Source organism: Chenopodium album, chromosome 9 (genome assembly GCF_948465745.1).
Source record: "Chenopodium album chromosome 9, dcCheAlbu1.1, whole genome shotgun sequence".
In the NCBI taxonomy this organism is placed as follows: domain Eukaryota; kingdom Viridiplantae; phylum Streptophyta; class Magnoliopsida; order Caryophyllales; family Amaranthaceae; genus Chenopodium; species Chenopodium album.
This window is the reverse complement of record NC_137842.1, coordinates 51558968-51577754: the sequence shown is the minus strand read 5'-3', so window position 1 is coordinate 51577754 and position 18787 is coordinate 51558968. Positions and strand designations below refer to the sequence as shown.

Below are 18787 nucleotides of genomic sequence, written 5' to 3'. Positions count from 1 at the left end.
AGACCTGTAGATGTGTTACTTTATTCCTGGGATTGTGGTCGCGATGTCTGTGTAGATTTGACAGGATCTTCCCCTTTAACACACTCAGGGCTATCTGACTTTATTCCTGGACGGGTTGTGGCTGATGCAGCTCATCAGAAGCGGGTTAAGTATGAGGCTCGTTGTCAGGTGATTGGATATGGTTTCATTCCGTTCTCCGTTTCTTCGCTTGGGGAATTAGAGAAGGAAGCTGTGGCATTGCTTAAGAGAGTTTAGAGGTTCTCGATGACACAAGATATTGGAGCACATGCTGCACCTCATACATTTATTAGGGTAGACTTTTCTATAGCTTGAGGAGTGGGGGCCCAGATTGTATCTCAGCATCCCACTAATTTTCTATAGGTTGTATGTTTTTGAGATATAATGATGATGATGATAATAATAATAATAATAATAATAATAATAATAATAATAATAATAATAATAATAATAATAATAAAATCTGCTTTACTCTGCTGCAATCTACTTTACCTAGAGGCTCAAAAGAACAAGGCTTAGATCTAGGTTATTAAAGAGTATTTATCTTGTTGTTAAAGAATAATATTTACCTCAACAGACATGTATAACCCAGATCTAGTCTGTTTTTTCGCAGTTGTTGAAAGCTGGTCTCGAAACCAGGTACATATTTGGGTCCCTCATTCAGAAATGAACATTTACTATAACAAATATGAATATTTTCTAACTAAACATATTTTACAATAATTTTGTAATTCTCAATAACTAAATGTTCATTCATGTAGTATGATACTCATTCTTATAAAATAAATGTTCATTTTCATGCAATATGATGCTCATTCTTATAAAATAAATGTTCAGTTTCCTGCAGATAATGTTTATTCGTATAAAATAAACATTGACTTTATTAGGAGAAGAATTGGCCAAGAAAGCTTCGGTGACACCAAGAATAGGGTTGACGACGACCCCATCACGTTGACGACGACCACCACCACCGAGCTCCACCCATCAATGGAGGACTTTTGGAGGTGATTGCTTGTGATATGGCGGAGGATGTGGCTTATAGTGCTGCCGCCATTTCAGGATAAATTTAAAATTTTGAAATTTGGAGAGAGAAAATGGTGGTGGATTTGGAAAAAGAAGATGACAAAAAATTGGTGAACATATATTATAAGAATGAACACCTGATCGTATGAAAATGAACATTTAATTTTGTACGAATAAATATCCTATATCAAGAAAATGTTCATTTTTGTTATATTAAATTGTGAACTTTAATATTATAAGAATGAATTTTTTTTTTTTTTTTTTTGACAGAATAAGAATGAAAATTTGATATTATAAAAATGAATATTTAATTTTGTAAGAATACATATCCTATAAAAAGAAAATGTTCATTCTTGTTATATTAAATATTCATTTTCAAAATGAGCTTGAGACCAACTAAAAATTTGCGCCGTTTTCAATTCGGCTAGGCGAACACAAACCCACACCCACCCGGCCTAGTTGGCTAGTTGCACGACTTGTCACGGAAATACAACTTTATACCACTACCACTTTACAGCTTCTTGCATAAAGCCCTCCTCCATTACCATTTTCCAATATCGATTCCAAATTTCCAATCTTCAATTCTGCCTCTTTCTCTCTCCTGATCTACCACCCCTTTTCCCCTCTTTCATCTCCATTAATGGCGAACAGTAATCTTCCTCGAAGAATCATTAAGGTAACCCCTCCATGAATCTCCTCCTCTAAATCTTCGATCTTCATTTCAATATTTGTTGCATCATTTTTACAGTTTTCTTGCTTTTTATTAATGGCGGCTTCTTTTTCTTTGATTTGTTTGGTAAATTGAACAGGAAACTCAGCGGCTTCTTAGTGAACCAGGTAGTTTTTTCCTTCTATTTCCCCCAAATTTTAATGGGTTTTTGTTGTCTGAAAATTAGTTCGATTTTACTATTTTTAGTATTGATTTTGATGCTTGAGATTCTATTTTTTGAAATTGTAATTGTTCTGCAGTTTGTGTATAATTTATAATCCTTTGGAACTTTCAATGTAGCTCCTGGAATTAGCGCTTCTCCCTCTGAAGAGAATATGCGGTACTTTAATGTTATGGTTTTGGGTCCATCTCAATCTCCTTATGAAGGTTTAATTTTTAATCCATTTTAATTTCTTTGTTTTTTTTTTTATTATTTTTATTAAGTCATTAAAATTGCATGTTGTTTGTTGCTTATTCTTGTTTGTATAGCCTGTAATGTTTGTGCTTGTATGATTAATTTTTTATTTACTTATTCATGGATCTTTGAATTCAATGAGATTGGTATACTCGCGTATTATTGTGGATCGAATGGACATCGGGTTGGAAAGAATCTTGTTGTGCTTGAAGTTTTGCTTACATATATGTGGATCTCTATATAAGTATGTAACAGAAAAGCTGTGGAAGTTAATGTTAAACTTCCATAGAAAAGATAGGTATTATAGGTCTCTAGTGGTTCAAAGTTTTGTGTTGTTTCGCTATGTTTTTAGAAAGAGCTTTGTAAATGTTTGTTGGTGAGTGAAAATTCATTCTAAGTAATCTACTTATATTAAGCAAGAATTATTAACAAAGATTCATCAATGAGTGCCCTTTAAGAGTAGATCATATTAGCCTTTTCTTCTTCCTTAACCTTCAAAACTTTGTACTATTAGTTTATATTGAAACTAAATTTCACATCATTTTTGAAATTTTTGTCACATCGCCCCTTGTACTCAAGAACGCACTATGGTATCCTTTGAATCCTCTTCCACCATTTATTTAAACGAGTCATGTTAGGAAAAAATATATAAATATAAATTCTAATTTATTATAGGAAATTGTTTAGCGTTGACATTGATAATATAGTTGATGACTCTTACCATTTCTGGAAGGAGTAATACATAATCATACTTGACATTGAACCAAAAGTTTGGACCTTGCAACATAAACAGGCTTGGAATATTATTAGGATGTGATAATGCAGTTGAAGATATTGCAAATCGCTTAGTAGCCTCTTTAATACTTAAAAGTTAAAAAGGACAGGACTCAAAGTCTTTGCTAAAGCCTATCCCACTCCTTTCCTTTTCACCAGATTTTTTTTAGTACTACATGTCTTTGGTATCCCAGCTGGAACCCACTAATCCTCCCATTTCCTCCAGCTTTATTCTTGGATATCTATCATAATGCTTTCCTGGGAAAAGTAAACACAGCATGATGTATAGACCCATAATGCTGTTGTGGATCTGCTTTTGACATATCAATGATATCATCATGCCAATCATGAGCATATAGGTGAAGAGTTCAATTTATCATTATCAGCATACATCCTTTTGACATTATTTGGCATATTTTGCAATCCTTCAACACCAGTTCTCCATTTGTTTTTCTGGATTCTTTTATTAAATTTAGAATTTTTCTCATGTATAGGGGGCGTCTTCAAGTTGGAGTTGTTTCTACCAGAAGAGTACCCAATGGCACCTCCAAAGGTATTATGCATTCCATGATTCTTTCAGTGTCCAGTATGGCTTTGGCGTACATTTATAGTGGCAGCTTTTTATTGTATATCACACCATTACCAACCCCCACAAGGAGGGTAGAAGGAAGAGAAATAAAGGAAGAAGGTTGATTATGGAGAACTTGATTATATGCTTCTTAGGACTGATACTTCTAAGACCTCTTATGCTGACATAATTCCATGATTTAATGACAGTCTTTCTGATCATTGATCAATCTAGTTATGTCTTTACTAATAGATTTTTGCCATCTCTTTGCACTTCTCATCTGGCCAATGCTTTTAAGTTATGATCTTTCATTTGCATCTTTTGTCCAAATATTAAGTTGATAAAAATGCTATCACATAGTCAAAGATGATGTGTAAAAGGCAGCTAAGTAATTAATAATTTTATTTTGGTCTCACTTTCATTGATTATGAGCAAAAGATTGTAGTTATCTCTTTAAAACCATGGAACTCAATTTTAAAAATTTACATGAAGAATAAATTCTTGTAGCATGATTTTTCAGTGATTGAATTCTGAAATTTTAACTATTTTGATGAATTAATGTGGAGGAATTTAGAAAGACCGCTTTTCAACTCAACTAGGGCTATGACTTGTTTGTTTTTGCATTCGTGATAGAACCAGAACCTATGATCTTATTGTTTGGATTGACAGTCTTGAGTTGATTATATGTTGCAACTAGTTGGGCAGATATTTAGATCTCCACTATAAAAAATTGTTCTCTGATGTATGACCAATTGCTCTATCTGCATAGAGAACTTATGTTTCAATTGCGGCTTTTGCTATTATTAGTTGCTGCCAAGGTCCTAGGTCCACCAGAAAGATATTTCCAGGGATAAAGTTTCTTATATGCTCATCCTAGCTGACTTTGAAACATTATTGTTGATCTGTCATATCTTCTTGCCCTTTTCCAAGGATTAATAAAGACAACAAGCTTGTGTTTAATTTATTTTAACTTCTGTGTTTCTTGTTTTGTCTAATGACTGTTGGCTTGAATGTGGTATAAGCTTTAACAAATTGACATTTCTGTTGGCTAATGTTCTCCGGCGAATATTGCAGTTTGAGAAATGAAGTTTACTGCTCTACAAATCGAGTTTTTGTTCATTTTTATACTTATCTTTTTGTTTTTGGAACAGGTCCGCTTCTTGACTAAGATTTATCATCCAAACATTGATAAGGTGTGAACCTACTCTTGACCCAGGATATGCTACAATTTGATTCCTTGCAAGCTAATATGAAATTTTCTTTGTGCAGCTTGGAAGGATATGCTTAGACATCCTGAAAGATAAATGGAGCCCAGCCCTGCAGATCCGAACAGTATTATTAAGGTAAATTGTTGATCCTTCGATTCATGAAAATTTATGTATTCAGTATGAAAAAAGTGTATTCCGCTTATACTAGTTTTAGTTACTTAAACAGTTTGTAGAATGAGAGAAGAGGTTTAGCTTGAGAGAAGAAATGAACATGTAAGAATGTCTGTCTAGTATAGTGTGTTAGACTGTTAGCAACTATCCGCTTTCCTTTTTTGAAATGTTTTGTTTGGGGCTTTTAGTTTATTTGGAGTAGACTGGGGGGGGGGGTGATTTTAATAAATTTATTAAAATGTAATTGGAATTATCTGGGACTTGTGTTCTAAAACACTGATAGCATTCCTGAAGTTCTACCTTGTGCTTTTCAATCAGGTTTCCTTGTTATATTCTAACAAGAAAAGATATACTGGTCTTTAATCGTTGGTGATTGTCTTTGAAATTCTTCTAGATACATTATTAGATTGTAGTGTGCTTGATTTAGTTATCACTTGCAAAAGGTTGCTTGGTTACTCTTATAATATCAGTTAACTATCTGAAAAAAGTTTCGGGATCAATGACGGCTATATTTCTCTCTAATCAGTATCCAGGCTCTTTTGAGTGCTCCCAACCCAGATGATCCCCTTTCAGAGAATGTTGCAAAGCACTGGAAAAGTAATGAAGTTGAAGCTGTGGAAACAGGTTTGCAACTACTGCCCCTCTAAATACTACTAAGACTGTAGATATCCCAAGCAAGTATTTTCGCCCTTGCATTTTCTTTCTTTTTTTTTTTCAATTTGTAATTGAAATGTGATATTAGTACTGGTAAAAGATTAATCATGAACACCGATTAGCAAAATACAACGTACTTTCTCCATCCGGAATCAATATACAAATTTCTTATTACCTTTGTAAAAAGCTACCACATTTCCTATCAAGTAATGAATTATAATTGAATCTCTTTAAGTGATGTTAAGGGTATAGAAATGAGAGATGACAGTGTGAATAAAAAATGATGATAGCTGATTATATTTCTAAAAATCATGTCATATACACTGGTGACAATTAATTGAGATAGTGGGGTTGTGGGAGTAATCCGTAATTTGTACCTATGTGACAATTAATTGAGATAGTGGGAGTACTATAACTGTACTGATACTTTTGAGTAGTACTTTAATATATACACTGGTATTGCAGCAAACTTATTGATAATAATATAGCTGTGAAAGATTCACTGGTTGTCTAATACTTGTGCTGTGCACTATCATGTTGCAGCAAAGGAATGGACGCGTTTATATGCAACAGGAGCTTGACAGCAGGCGCTTATCACACAAATGCATTTCCCCATTGTAACTTAAAACCAAATTACAATTACTACTGGTTATTTCATGGAAATGGAAATTGAAACATGTTTTGATGATTAGTGTGAAAATCTGAAGGCCTCCAATTGCTGGTTGTAGATGAATCTCATCATGAAACTAATTTAGTCTTGAGTTGTTGTCGAAACCTGTAATGCTTTTTTCCTTTCATTTACATACTTGGGCATGTTTTGATGTGGTATTTGAGAGGGGGTGGAGGGTTTTTATGGCTGCAAAAAATCCCATGGGGCCATACTCAGTTACTCACCATGGCCATGATTATGTCTATATTGGCGCATTTCGTGGAATTAATCTGGTCTAGAAAAAATATCTAGGTTAGATATTGCTCCAAGAGTCATTTATCAAATTTTCGTATTGCTAAGACTTCGTGAACCTATCTGCTCGATTTCTGATTCTTGTTTTACATTCTCGTTCCAATTTTAGTGTGAGCTCGTATGTTGAATTTGTATTGTTACCCATGCAAAAGCTTGCTAGTAGTTGCAGTAAGGTGTAGTTTTTGTCAATCATTTTCCTTAACCAAGAAGTTAATCTAGGATTGACAATTTGCAATGGTATTAAGGCTAATTGTGTAAAATGATTTTGCATCGCAACTGAAATGTATTTGGGATGAATTAACAATTTCTTTGAAAATTTGCTATGGTTGAGGGATACTGTAACATTTTATCTAGAGGTTCAATAAGTGTGTGTGTGTGTTTTTTTTTTTTTTTTTTTTTTTTTTTTTTTTTTTTTTTTTTTTGACAAAAAGTGTCATTATTGATGCAAAATGGTAATTAATGTGTGAGAGATCAGTTTTTATAAGAACTTTCTCCTTTACCTCTAAAAAAAGTGTAGTGTGTGACCAATTTTTTGAGATTAGACTTATGGATGAGAATAAGTTAATTTTCTTTTATTTTATATCTTAGCAAAATTAGAAGTTTGATTTTGAGAAAATTTGTCTCTCTTGCTTAGAATCCGTGATTAACTATTGTACTCAAGTACTCCATATTAGGTATCCATTCCATCCTATTTTAATTAGTTCATATTTCATTGTTTGACGTGACGTCTCATTGAATTTGCTCCACACCATAAATGATACAAGAGACTACTACTTTGCTATCATGTGCTTCGCTGTTCTGTTTTTAATCTACTCCCTACGTTTTTAAATACTTGCTCCATTTCTCCATGCGCGGAGTTTTAGGAGAAATGGGAGAAAATAATAAAATATGGAGGTAGTAGGGTTGGTGGAAGAATTAAAAAATTGTAAAAAAACAAAAGTAAAGGAGAAATTGGAGGTGAGAGAATATGAAATGAATAAAATATGATATTTGTTGGGTCCATTAGGTGATAGAAATGAATTAAATATTGTAAAAACTTTCCAAATAAGAAAATGGAGCAAGTATTTAAAAACGGCCGAAAAAGAAAAGTGGAGCAAGTATTTAAAAACGGAGGAAGTATATGCTAAATTGCTAATGTATGATCGTATAATGACTGGGATACATAACAATCCTCCTATGGGGCAATTTAGCTTACAAATAAGTACTAATCTATATGCATGATCGTATGAATCATACACATTGCATTAAATACAAGTTTGGTGTTTCAATGTTTCATATGAATTTAATTGACAAAATTAGGAATAGAAAAATCTCTTCAACTAGCATAGACAAATCCAAAAATTACAGTGTCTGATAAAGTATTTCCAGTGGAACTAAACAACATCAAATGCACATACTCCACCATTGAGAAACAAATTGTAGTTAACAGCACTAAAAACTTCACGAAAACGTGATTAGGAGTATTAAAAATTTAAAACAGCCAAATTAATCCTGGTGAGGCTCAGTATGAACTATCTTTCAGTACTGCTAATTAGCCCCTAGGCAGACTATTGCATGGAGCATTTTCTTCCCACCACCTCTCTTCCCTCCTCCTGCTGAAAGTGAAGACGACGAACAACCACCAGAAGCACTGCCACTGTCAATGCTAGGACCACTGCAGGAGCTCTCTGTCAATGATGCTAACTTCCGCCTCTTTACAGTTTTCCGCATTTTGGTAGCTGTTGCAGAAGGAAATACAGGAACCAAACTTTGACTAGTACCAGAACCACCACTGTCATTCGGAACACTGCCTGAGCTAATCATCGACGATGCTAACTTAGGCTTCTTTTTTGCCTTCAGAGATCCTGATTTGGTGGTTGTTGCAGTTGAAGGAGAGACGAGGACAAGTTTGTCATTCTCTGGTTTGATTGATTTGAAGGAAGTGATTGAGCACTCTTGCCAATTGAGAGCTTTGAGATCCTTGATTGCTTCGTTGAAGTCCATGTTTGCTTTGATTGATGATGAAATGTCTTCGGTCAGAGTTGATCGCGCTGCATCGATTGGCTCGAGTTGCTTCAGTGCTTCTTCAGCTTTCTGCAATCATTTTGTCAGTCAAATGAGAGAGTAGGAGATGAAGAGAAAATTGAAAGAAAGAAAATGAAGATGAAGAGTCCAGAACCTTCCGTTGACTGGCCTTCTTGAAACCATGGATTGAAATTATCTGCAAATTGTGGAGAAAAACAATCAAAATCTCAACTACTTCACATGAATTTTATTTGAAAATTTCATTTGTAGCCTCTCAGATGATCCAGTAAATCAATGGAGAGAAATGATTTCACAAAAATATGAGATAACATTGAAATTTCTCGTCGAAATTTAACGAAAACAAATTTGAAATCAAAATTCATAGTGACATTCAGTTCAACTAGTAATTAGAGGAAAAAATTCATTTAGATACACAAACTAAAATCAAATTTACAACTGACATGAAAAATTGAGAGAAATTATAGTTCAACCACTAATTAACAGAGCGAATTCATTCACAAAAAATAAATAAAATCGAAATTCTCATCGGAACTTTCAACTTAAAAGAAATTTCTGAGAAATTCCTTTGTAAATTAGGTTTAATTCACACATATTTCCAGTTTAACTAGCAATAAAACCAAACACATTCGATTCAAATTGTTGTAAACCTCAAAAAACACTTACAAACAGAGAGAAAATATGTTTTAATTAAGAATTCAAACAAATTAGTAAAATTCAACATGAAAACCTAGAAATCAAACGAAATTTTAAGAAAAAGTTATAGAAATTACCATATTGAGTTGATCGGCGGTGAAGTTGGCAGAATCGGCAGATTGGAGGAAGGAAAGGTAGTTTTCGAGAGAGAGCTGCTTCCTTTCCTTGAGCTTGAAATTGATCATTTGCTCTGTCATGTGCGTATGATGATTGTGGTTATGGAGCTGCTCTGCAACTGGACTCACCATCGCCATTCTTTCTCTCTCTAGAATTTTCTCTCTCTAACTGCTGCTGTGAAATGGTTATGAGTTTTGAGATGAAAGCATTTTAAGTTGGGTATTTAAAAGAGTTGATTTGAATTTAGTAATGATCACATTTTAGCGGGGTATTCTTACACTTAAAATTTTTGAAAATGGTTTATTTTTGTGCTATTTTTTGAGAGGTGGAAAATGAAAAGAATTTAGACGATACTTGAATAATTATTAACCACTTTATTAACTATTTATTTTTATTATTAATGTCAAGATAATTAAGGTTGTACTCTCTTCACTAGAAAACAAAAATAATAGAGTATATTGTGAAAATGACTAAGTTAAATAATGTAATAAGTATACCCTTTATCCCTAATTGTTTGCCCCATAGAAATAATTCATTTTATTAAGTTTTAAGAGTACGGAATTGACGAGAAAGAAAGTGGTGGGACCTAAAGTGCTTTTGTGATAGCAAAATAGTTATCCCCGTATAAATTAATATTGTAATATGAAACAATTTCTAAGGGACGACGTTGAAAATTGGAGCAAACAAAAAAAAGACTGAAGAAGTATGATATTGAATCAACAAAAGTAAGTTTTAAGAAGCTTAATAAACCTCATGTGAAAATAATACGGAGTATGGTCTAACATATTAAAGATCAAAAAGTACTCTGTAATATCTAATAAATTGATATTAAAAAAAAATGTAATAGGACAATATTAAATAGTTAACGTTTTCTTCCTTTTTAAATTTATATTAGTATTTTTTTTTTTGAAAGGGAAATTTATATTAGTACTTTATTACAAGTATTTCGGATTGAACATAGAATTAAGGTAAGTCTTTTTTATTAACCATGGGAAAACTTGTCTGGACCTGAAATCTATACACGACAACTGACATTATGTTGAATATAGTGACCCTAAATTTAACCGTACCTTATTTAAAACTTTGCGAGCCGGATTTGAGGTCCACATGTACACTTGATATTAATTTGAGCATAATAACTTTAATTCTAACATAATGACCTTTAATATTCATATTAACCGGTATATTAAAATTTTCATTATAATATACTACCTCCGGTTCAATTTAGTTGCAACAATTTTCATTTTGGGGTGGTTCAAATTACTTGCAACAAATTTTTTTTTTTCCTTATTTGGTAACTTTTGGCCTGTAAAATGACAGATATACCCTTACTTTTTCTCTTAAACACTCTTATTAAATTACAAATCTGATTTCATTAAATTAAACCCCAAGCTTAATTAATTAAACTCTCACCCCTTTAATTTTCTCTCTCCTCCTCCAACTCCCTTTTCATGGTGGCTTCATGGTGTTAAGAGCGGTGGGGGTTGTAGATCGACGGCGTGGGTTTGGTTTTATGGGTGGGTTTTGTGGTTTCTGATTGTCGGGTTTCGTGGGTTGGTTTCGTGGGTAGGTGTCGTTGGTTTGGTGGGTTGGTGGTGCTGGGTTTCGTGGTTGAAGATCGGCGACGTGTGGGTTTCGTGGTTGAAGATCGACGACGTGTGGGTTCGTGGGTGCTGGATTCGTGGGTTGCTGGGTGCATGAGGGGCGGTGGTGGTGGGTGGCTGGGTTCGTGGGTGCTGGATTCGTGGGTTGCTGGGTGCGTGAGGGGCGGTGGTGGTGGGTGGCTGGGTTCGTGGGTTGCTGGGTTGCTGAGTGCGTGAGGTGGTGATGGGCTCGCGGGTGGCTGGGTTCGTGTGGTGGCTGGGTTCGGGGGTTGCTGGGTTGCTGAGTACGTGAGGTGGTGGTGGGCTGGCGGGTTGCTGGGCACGTGAGGTGGTGGTGGGTTTCTTAATTTAATTTAGGTTAAATTTGGTTTTTTTTTTTTATTTGGGTTGAATTAATAGTTAAGCATAAACCCTAATTTGCCCATAATCAAGTTTTCAATCTTTTGTCTTGGTTTCCGCAAACATGTCCTTTGTTGCGACTAAAATGAACCGGAGGTAATACATTAATCTCTTATGACTTTTATTATAACTTTCGTTTAACATAACAACCTTTGTTTTAACATAGTGACCTCTTTGTTATTAATGCCTATAGGGTTTTTTATTTTTATTTTTTTTGGTGCGCACTATAAAAACCTTTAAGTTTAAATAACAGCATTTAAAAATAGTGATCTAATATTAATGGTCCATAATAAATTAGTGTGTACCATGTCTATTTAAGAAGTTTCACCCTCTCATCAAAAAAAAAAAAAAAAAAAAAAAAAAAATTGTCTTCTTGATTCCTTAGGGCAATAGCAATAAGAGGTTTGTGGGAATAATTTAGAGGTTTGTTGTGGGTTGAAGTTTGTTTTCTAGACAAACCGGTTTGAACTTGCTGAGTTGACAAAAATTTTAATGAATTTAATAAGTTGTATTGATAGTGGGTCCCCTACATAAACCCTTAAGAGGTTTGTTCTATTGTAGATGCCCTGGATTAGATTAGTAATGAAATAAATTCTTATAAGCACAACCGCACAAGTAACAAAAAGCTTATTCTAAGATTGTTGAGAGGGTTGCTCCATGTCATTGCTGAACGAGAAAATTCTACTCCTGAAACCATTACTGAATATCAAGATTTAGTTCGTAGTATCTTTAGTGCTAATTGCTAAGCACTCCTTTTTTCGAGTTTACAGATTAAGTTTTTGTTAGCATTTATTAACAATACTAGTTTTGTGCCCCGTGCGATGCCAGGGTTGTTTATTGAATTATAAAATAAATTTTTAATCTTTATACGATTTGCTAGATTGTAAAGTATATTACTTTAACCGATTAGTATATATTATAAATGTATGTTTAACGCTTTGAACTATTTCCTTAGTCCGAAAAATATTATGATACAAAAATAATTTATTTGATAATTTTTATGAATTATAATCTAATAATTTTTTTAATAAAATTATAATTGAATTTGTACATTTGAAATATTGGTATTTTATCGAAAATAAAACTAATTTAATCCTAAAATTCTATCCAAATAGAATTTTAAATTAACTTTTTTTTATCTTATGAGATCTATTTAAATCTATCCAATGTGGCGCGACACTTGGCGAAAAGTTAGAATGTCAAGTGTCGCAGCCTCGTGACCTGGCTAAAAGTTTAGCTTTATACATCAGTTATATGATTGGTGGGAAAAAAAACCATCACAAGAAGAATTTTGTATAGTATACCAGCAACAAAGATGACGTCGACTGGGGACTGGGGGAGGGGGTTCGATGGTCTGTTGAGTTGAGTTCGAGGAACAGGCAGAGACCGGTGTAGCCATGCGAGTGACTGGCAAGCTTACATAGGTTGTGACTATGATTAAAAGTAGGGGCAGGAAGGCATGTAGAAACAATAATACTCTCAACAGGTAACTTTTTGCTTTAATAAAGCAAGCATTTATCTTCTAGGACCAAGACAATGAAGTTTATGACCAGCATGCAATTGTAGAACGATGTACGGAAAGATCTTTATTTCCGACAGCATCACACGAACCAAGCATAAATGATAAGATACTAAGATAGCCCCGGGAGCATTGCAGCCACATACTACAACATTATTGCAGCCACATACTACAACGTTACAACACAAGTTAGACAGGCACTCTCTAAAGTCCCAAATTAAACATAAAACTCTAGCCAAAACTTGGAGAATATAGAGGGTCTTGTTTCACGGGACAGAAAAGATTAAAGTACAATAAGCTCGGACCTTACAACTCAATACCTAATAATACTTATGCCTGGCGCAACTCAGGGCGCACAAAATCAGCATCAGCAGTCACAGAGATATCAACAGATGGTCTGAGCTCTGCGCAAACTCCAATAGCTTCATGAACAGGATCCGACAAGAAGTTGCTGATCAAATCTTGGTTGATTGGAGCACCTTTGTCAACAGCTACAAAGGCTTGTTGGTTTAAAATGTAATCAAAACGAGGGGCCCATTTTCTTGATCCAAGTCTTGCTGTGGTTGAGCAGTTGTCAACCATAAATGAGACACCCCGGGCATGCATGAAGGGGTTCAAGGAATCTACTGCTTCAATCACACTCTCATTGATGATCTCAGAGTAAGAGTGACCCTTCTTCCTCAAGATCTCAATCTGGTAACATTATATCAAGGTGTTAGAGAATGCAGTCTCCAACATATATACTAAAAAAACAGCACAAAGTATTATAAAACACTCCATATGAGATTAAACTTATTGCAGGGAATTGAAATAATATATCTAGGACTAAAGTGTGAAGAGTATGCCTATACTAGGTCAGCTGATGACTGATTTCATACACAAACCCTCACTAAGCTATTTATATAAGTAGGTTCAATCAGTTCATATCACTTCACATATTAGTACATAAAAAACACTTTGCTGATGACTGATTTCATACACAAACCCTCACTAAGCTATTTATATAAGTAGGTTCAATCAGTTCATATCACTTCACATATTAGTACATAAAAAACACTTTGCTGCTACCCAAGTAAGTTCAATTGAACCCGAAAAGTAGCGTTAGCTCTTCACCACCTACACCCCCCCCCCCCCCCCAAAAAAAAAAAAAAAAAACCCAAAAACAAAAGCCCATAACAAACTAGACATTCATTTAATTGCACAAGAAACAACATCATTTAATTTTTCCCAGTAATATGAAAGCAAATCTTAAAAATCACACGCACATATGCCATGATTGCCATCTAAGGAAATTAGCAAGGCATCAACAACAGCTAGGGAATTAAATTTATCACAAATTTATAATTTAGAACATCCAAATGAAGAAAACTTTAACTGTTGCATGCAAGAAGTGATATTTAATTAATTTAAACCATCAAATGATACAAGATCTACATAAAAGAGAAGCAAAAGCTACAATTAAACAAGGGTAACAAGACAGGTTGCATAGGTAGAAAAACATCCACCCTTGAGGAGGCAAGGCAGGCTTACAACCCAAAGTGTCTCTTCTCATGCATGTTTAGGGGATTACAAAGAACATCATGTGATTTTAGTAAGCAGAAATTATAGTTAGAAATATCTCACTATCTTGAGCTCTTTTTAGACTTTGGAAGCAGTCATATAAACTTATGAACCATGAGCAAAGTAGCAAATAGTCTTACCTGGGCCATCATAAGAGCAACATAGACACCAGCAGTAAAAGGATATAATGGGCCCAAGTCACCTGCAGGTCTGGTTTCTCTGACCTTCTGACCAACCTTCCACATTCTGGTTTGATCAATATTACCCATGGGAAAAGCTGGGAGACCTTCCTTTTCCTGGAATGAAAAATACAGAGGGTTAAGATAGAGTTCAAATGGACTAAAATATAACAGCTCCAGCAAAACCTTGACACCTTGAAAAAAAACACTTTTACTATAACATGAATACATGATTCAACACTGATTCCTTATACCAAACATGGATTGGTTTCGTTTGAATTTTAAAGTAAAATATCTCAATCTTAAGGGACACTCCAAACAGAGGTGATGACAATTTTTTTTCAATGATAAGAATGACATACATAGAATCGTCGTCCAGCCAAAACAACACTTCGGATCTCACTACCACTAGCAACATCTTCATAGCACTCATACAAAATGTCCATGGACGGGTAGTACGAGGCGCTGTAAGCTGTTTGGAAATCCTTTTTGCCTTCTTCTGACAAAGAATTGTACAAGGCCAGCATTCCCTGACAGAATCAATTCATATCAGCAGCCATCCACAAACAACTTCTAGCAAAACTAAAAATTAATTACTAAAAAATCCAACCTTAGTTGAGATGGTCTTTGATATGACCCCGGTAATGCACTCAACAGTGTTCTTGTATGCTAGATCTTCACTCATTCCATTTTCTGTGTACCTTCTGAACAAGCACTCAACAATTCCATGAACAGCACCAAGCAAGATACCTACAAAGGAAAGAAACAAAGTGATTCATTGCCTCAAAAATCCATAAGGAAGTAACACAAGAGATAAAGAAGGTTATATCTACCTCGCTCCCCAAAGATGTCACTCTTGTACTCCTGCTCAAGAGTAGTGGCAAATGTGAAAGGGGATCCAAGAGCAACTGACCAGCCAAGTGCTACATCTGTAGCCCTACCATCAACATCCTACAAGCAAAAAAAGGGTAAAGTCTAATTATATCGAGTGCAGATTCAAGCGTAAGAAAAGGCACACCGCCAACAATGCATTAGCAAGAATCAATGAAAAGAGCCAAACCTGGTGAACGGCAAAGCTAGAGTTGATTCCAGCACCATTGACCTCTTTACCCTGGACATACAACCTCCTTACAGAAGGCCCCATTCCCTTTGGGCATACAGCAATCACACTGAAATTCTTGGGAAAGTCCTTTCCCAAAGACTGCAGATGCCCCAAAAGAAATCCATGAGACAACCCAAGAATGCTGTTTGGTTTCATGTGGGAGAAAATCTTTTCGTAATTGTCAGCCTGAAATGTAGACAAAGGAAAGGGTGAAGTTAATTTAACCAACATAAAACATTCAGCTAAAACCAGGGATACGATTTCACTACAAGTTCATAACTAACAGAACTAATTTAAATATGCAATTGAGAAATGTGAAAAATAAAGCTTCCACGCTAGAGGAGCAAGATTGCAGAGTGATATAAACCTGAGCAGAGTCAGAAATCAGCAGCATCACAAGATCACTTTCGGAAATGGTCTCCCACATCTCACCTAAAGTGTCATTCTCTTCACTGAACCCAGCAGCACGTGCCTCAGCAAAAGAGCTAGATCCTTTGCGGAGACCAATCTGCATCACAGAGGCAAAAAAAGCCGTGAAAAGATATAACTTGAAATCACACATGTTTGTCACGTAGTGACAGAAGCTTGATGAAGGGATGACAGAAATTTAGTATTCAATTAACCTTGACAACAATATCAGACTTTGCCTCTGTCAGAGAATCCCTCAAGTTCTGAGCTTGAGCAGGGCCCTACAAAAAAACCAAGCATGATTAATATGGACTCCGAAAGGAAAATTTCTACACATTGTTAACAATATCGTTGACTTGTATTAACACTAAACAGGAAAGGAAGACTGTTCATTAGTAACACTAATGATATCTTATTTACTTGTCATTTATCTCTCCTTCTATTAGTGTTCCTCTCCGCTCGTCATGAAAAAATAAGAAAGAACTCTATCAAATTAATCTCATATATAACACTTGTTAATTTTAAGTAGCTTTTGTAGCATTTCTTATTAAGAATTACTGCTACAATTAAATTTAAATATGACTAAAACTGACCTTCCATGATTACCATTCCGGAAACTAATAGCGAAAAAGTGATCAATAATACCCTTATTTGTCACTCTATAGCAGCATATTGATGCATTAAGAGTCAAGGTTATTCATTTGTCAGCTTAAAAGTGGTTCTTTATTAGAGAAAGAAAAAAAAAAAAAAAACAAAAAAAAAAACCCATTAATTCATCAAACCCCCATTCGCTTAAAAGGGGCATCCGGTAACATATCAATACTATACAAAGAATAAAATGAAGTATTTTTGGTAATTTCGCTGAATATTTAAGGGCATATTGGGAAATTCATTTAAATTCATCAAGGGAAAATTGAACATTTAAGAGTAGATGCATTGAAAGTTTGAAACCGTATGATATACACTTATGAAACCAAATGATGTACTTTTACACATAAAAATTGAACAAAAGATTCACACTAATTCACAAACATGCCATTGATATACACAAATATGAACTACATATCAATTTTACTTTATGAATTTCCCAGCTAGAAAAATCACTGATTTAATCAATCAATTTATCCTATTACAAAAATAACCATCAAATAAACAACAATCAAAAACCCTAAAAATGAACATCAATCCGTACAATTCATTAAATCAAAATTTCACAATCAAAATACAATACCTGAGAACCCCATCCGATAACACCAATCTTCTTCACACCCTTAAATGCTTCCGGCAACAACGGAAACAAATTCCTTCCTCCCCTCACAATGTACTGCAAATTTACCATTTCACAACAAAAAAAATAGTCGATCATTTCACCATTTCACAAAAAAAAAAAAAAAAAGAGAGAAAAAAATGAGAAACCTCGTCATGACCGGAAAGAGTGACCTTCTCCTTCTTAAAAACAGAGCTCTCAAAGTCAAAGGTGGTGGCAGGCGGCGAGTTAATCGAAGGCGCGGAAACCATTTTCGCAGAAAGCGCAGAAGATCCAGTACCACTAGAAATACCACGAGCTGATGATTTCAGCGACCTGCACGCTTTGGTAGAAGACGAAGAGCCGATAAACCCTAGGTTGAAAGCCGAGGGTTTAGGGGTTTGCTTCAAGGCTCTAGCTGAGGATGATGTTGAAGATGTAGAAGAGGAGAGAGAAAAGGTGGTTGCTGGTGTAGCCGCCATAGAAGGATGGATGGGATGGTAGGTGGAGGAGACAAAGGAAGAGAGTGTGTGTGAAGAAGAGATGAGAGAGATGATGGAAAAGTGGCGGAGGGTTTATTGAGTGAGTTTTTATAGTGAGTCAGGGATGAAATGAAGATGAAGATATGCCCTTTGTTGAATACCAAAACGCATACTTGTTGGATTATTATTTGTTTATGAATTTTATTAATTGAGTTGGTACCCACTTTGTGAGGATTTATTGTGTGTCACATATTTTGTAATTTTTTATTATTACTCTCTCCGTCTCATATATACTTTTCTTTTTGAGGGTTTTACGCGTATTTCTATTTAAAGAATTTTTTTTTTTGACAATGTTCCCTCTGTTTTACAACAAAGGATTTCAAAGAGATCAAAAGAAAGCTTTTAGATATTCCGATAATTGTTGTGTATATTTCCTTCAAATTTTGCGGGGATTTATAGTACCCTTGTATGAACAGTGTTTCCTCGATATGTTAAACACGTAGTGAAATGTCTAATCGAGCATGAGGTTCTGAGCGGCGATATTTACTTTTGCATGGGAAGCTAAACGGTGATGTTTGGCAGTATTCTTAATCCGTTCATATTACGCAAGTCATCGATCTTGCCTTCTTTTTCCAAGTCATGAGTAGAAAAGAACTTGGGGTCGATGTGTTTTGTTCTATCACCTTTGATGTAGCCTCCTTTAATTTGTGAGATGCAAGCAGTGTTGTCTTCAAATATTGTAGTTGGGTCTTCTTCGACTAATTTAATGTCGCTTTCTTTTAGTATATGTTGGGTCACAGATCGCAACCATATACATTCCCTACCAGCTTCATAAAGGGCAATCAATTTAGCTTGGTTTGATGAAGTTGTTGTTAGTGTCTGCTTGGTTGACTTCCAAGAGATTGATGTATTGCCATAGCTGAAAAGATAACCAGTTTAAGATTTCGATTTT

At 34.9% G+C, this 18787-nt stretch overlaps 3 protein-coding genes across 4 annotated transcripts; 1 reads left to right on the top strand and 2 right to left on the bottom strand.

The window, feature by feature from the left end:
* Positions 1 to 1567: 1567 nt before the first annotated feature.
* LOC145558555 (ubiquitin-conjugating enzyme E2 36-like) lies at positions 1568 to 6314 on the top strand. 2 transcript variants are annotated; one of them, XM_081619832.1, is made up of 8 exons: positions 1568 to 1717; positions 1851 to 1878; positions 2051 to 2137; positions 3434 to 3492; positions 4659 to 4700; positions 4777 to 4850; positions 5413 to 5510; positions 6006 to 6314. In XM_081619832.1, exons 1-8 carry the CDS (start codon positions 1682 to 1684, stop codon positions 6026 to 6028), a joined length of 447 nt encoding a protein of 148 aa, XP_081475958.1. In that variant the 5' UTR covers positions 1568 to 1681; the 3' UTR covers positions 6029 to 6314. The 2 variants fall into 2 exon arrangements, with proteins under 2 accessions (XP_081475958.1, XP_081475957.1); XM_081619831.1 differs by having other exon boundaries at positions 1570 to 1717; positions 6084 to 6314.
* A 1512-nt stretch (positions 6315 to 7826) lies between these two features.
* Positions 7827 to 9671, bottom strand: LOC145559850 (uncharacterized). Its single transcript, XM_081621133.1, has 3 exons — positions 9297 to 9671; positions 8660 to 8701; positions 7827 to 8574 (listed from the first exon to the last, which is right to left on the bottom strand). The coding sequence occupies exons 1-3, from the start codon at positions 9471 to 9473 to the stop codon at positions 8029 to 8031; spliced, it is 765 nt and encodes a 254-aa protein (XP_081477259.1). The 5' UTR covers positions 9474 to 9671; the 3' UTR covers positions 7827 to 8028.
* A 3388-nt stretch (positions 9672 to 13059) lies between these two features.
* Positions 13060 to 17971, bottom strand: LOC145558554 (ketol-acid reductoisomerase, chloroplastic-like). The gene is made up of 10 exons (XM_081619830.1): positions 17524 to 17971; positions 17339 to 17431; positions 16323 to 16388; positions 16067 to 16207; positions 15658 to 15885; positions 15431 to 15548; positions 15208 to 15347; positions 14960 to 15127; positions 14559 to 14714; positions 13060 to 13551 (listed from the first exon to the last, which is right to left on the bottom strand). The coding sequence occupies exons 1-10, from the start codon at positions 17833 to 17835 to the stop codon at positions 13189 to 13191; spliced, it is 1785 nt and encodes a 594-aa protein (XP_081475956.1). The 5' UTR covers positions 17836 to 17971; the 3' UTR covers positions 13060 to 13188.
* Positions 17972 to 18787: the final 816 nt, after the last annotated feature.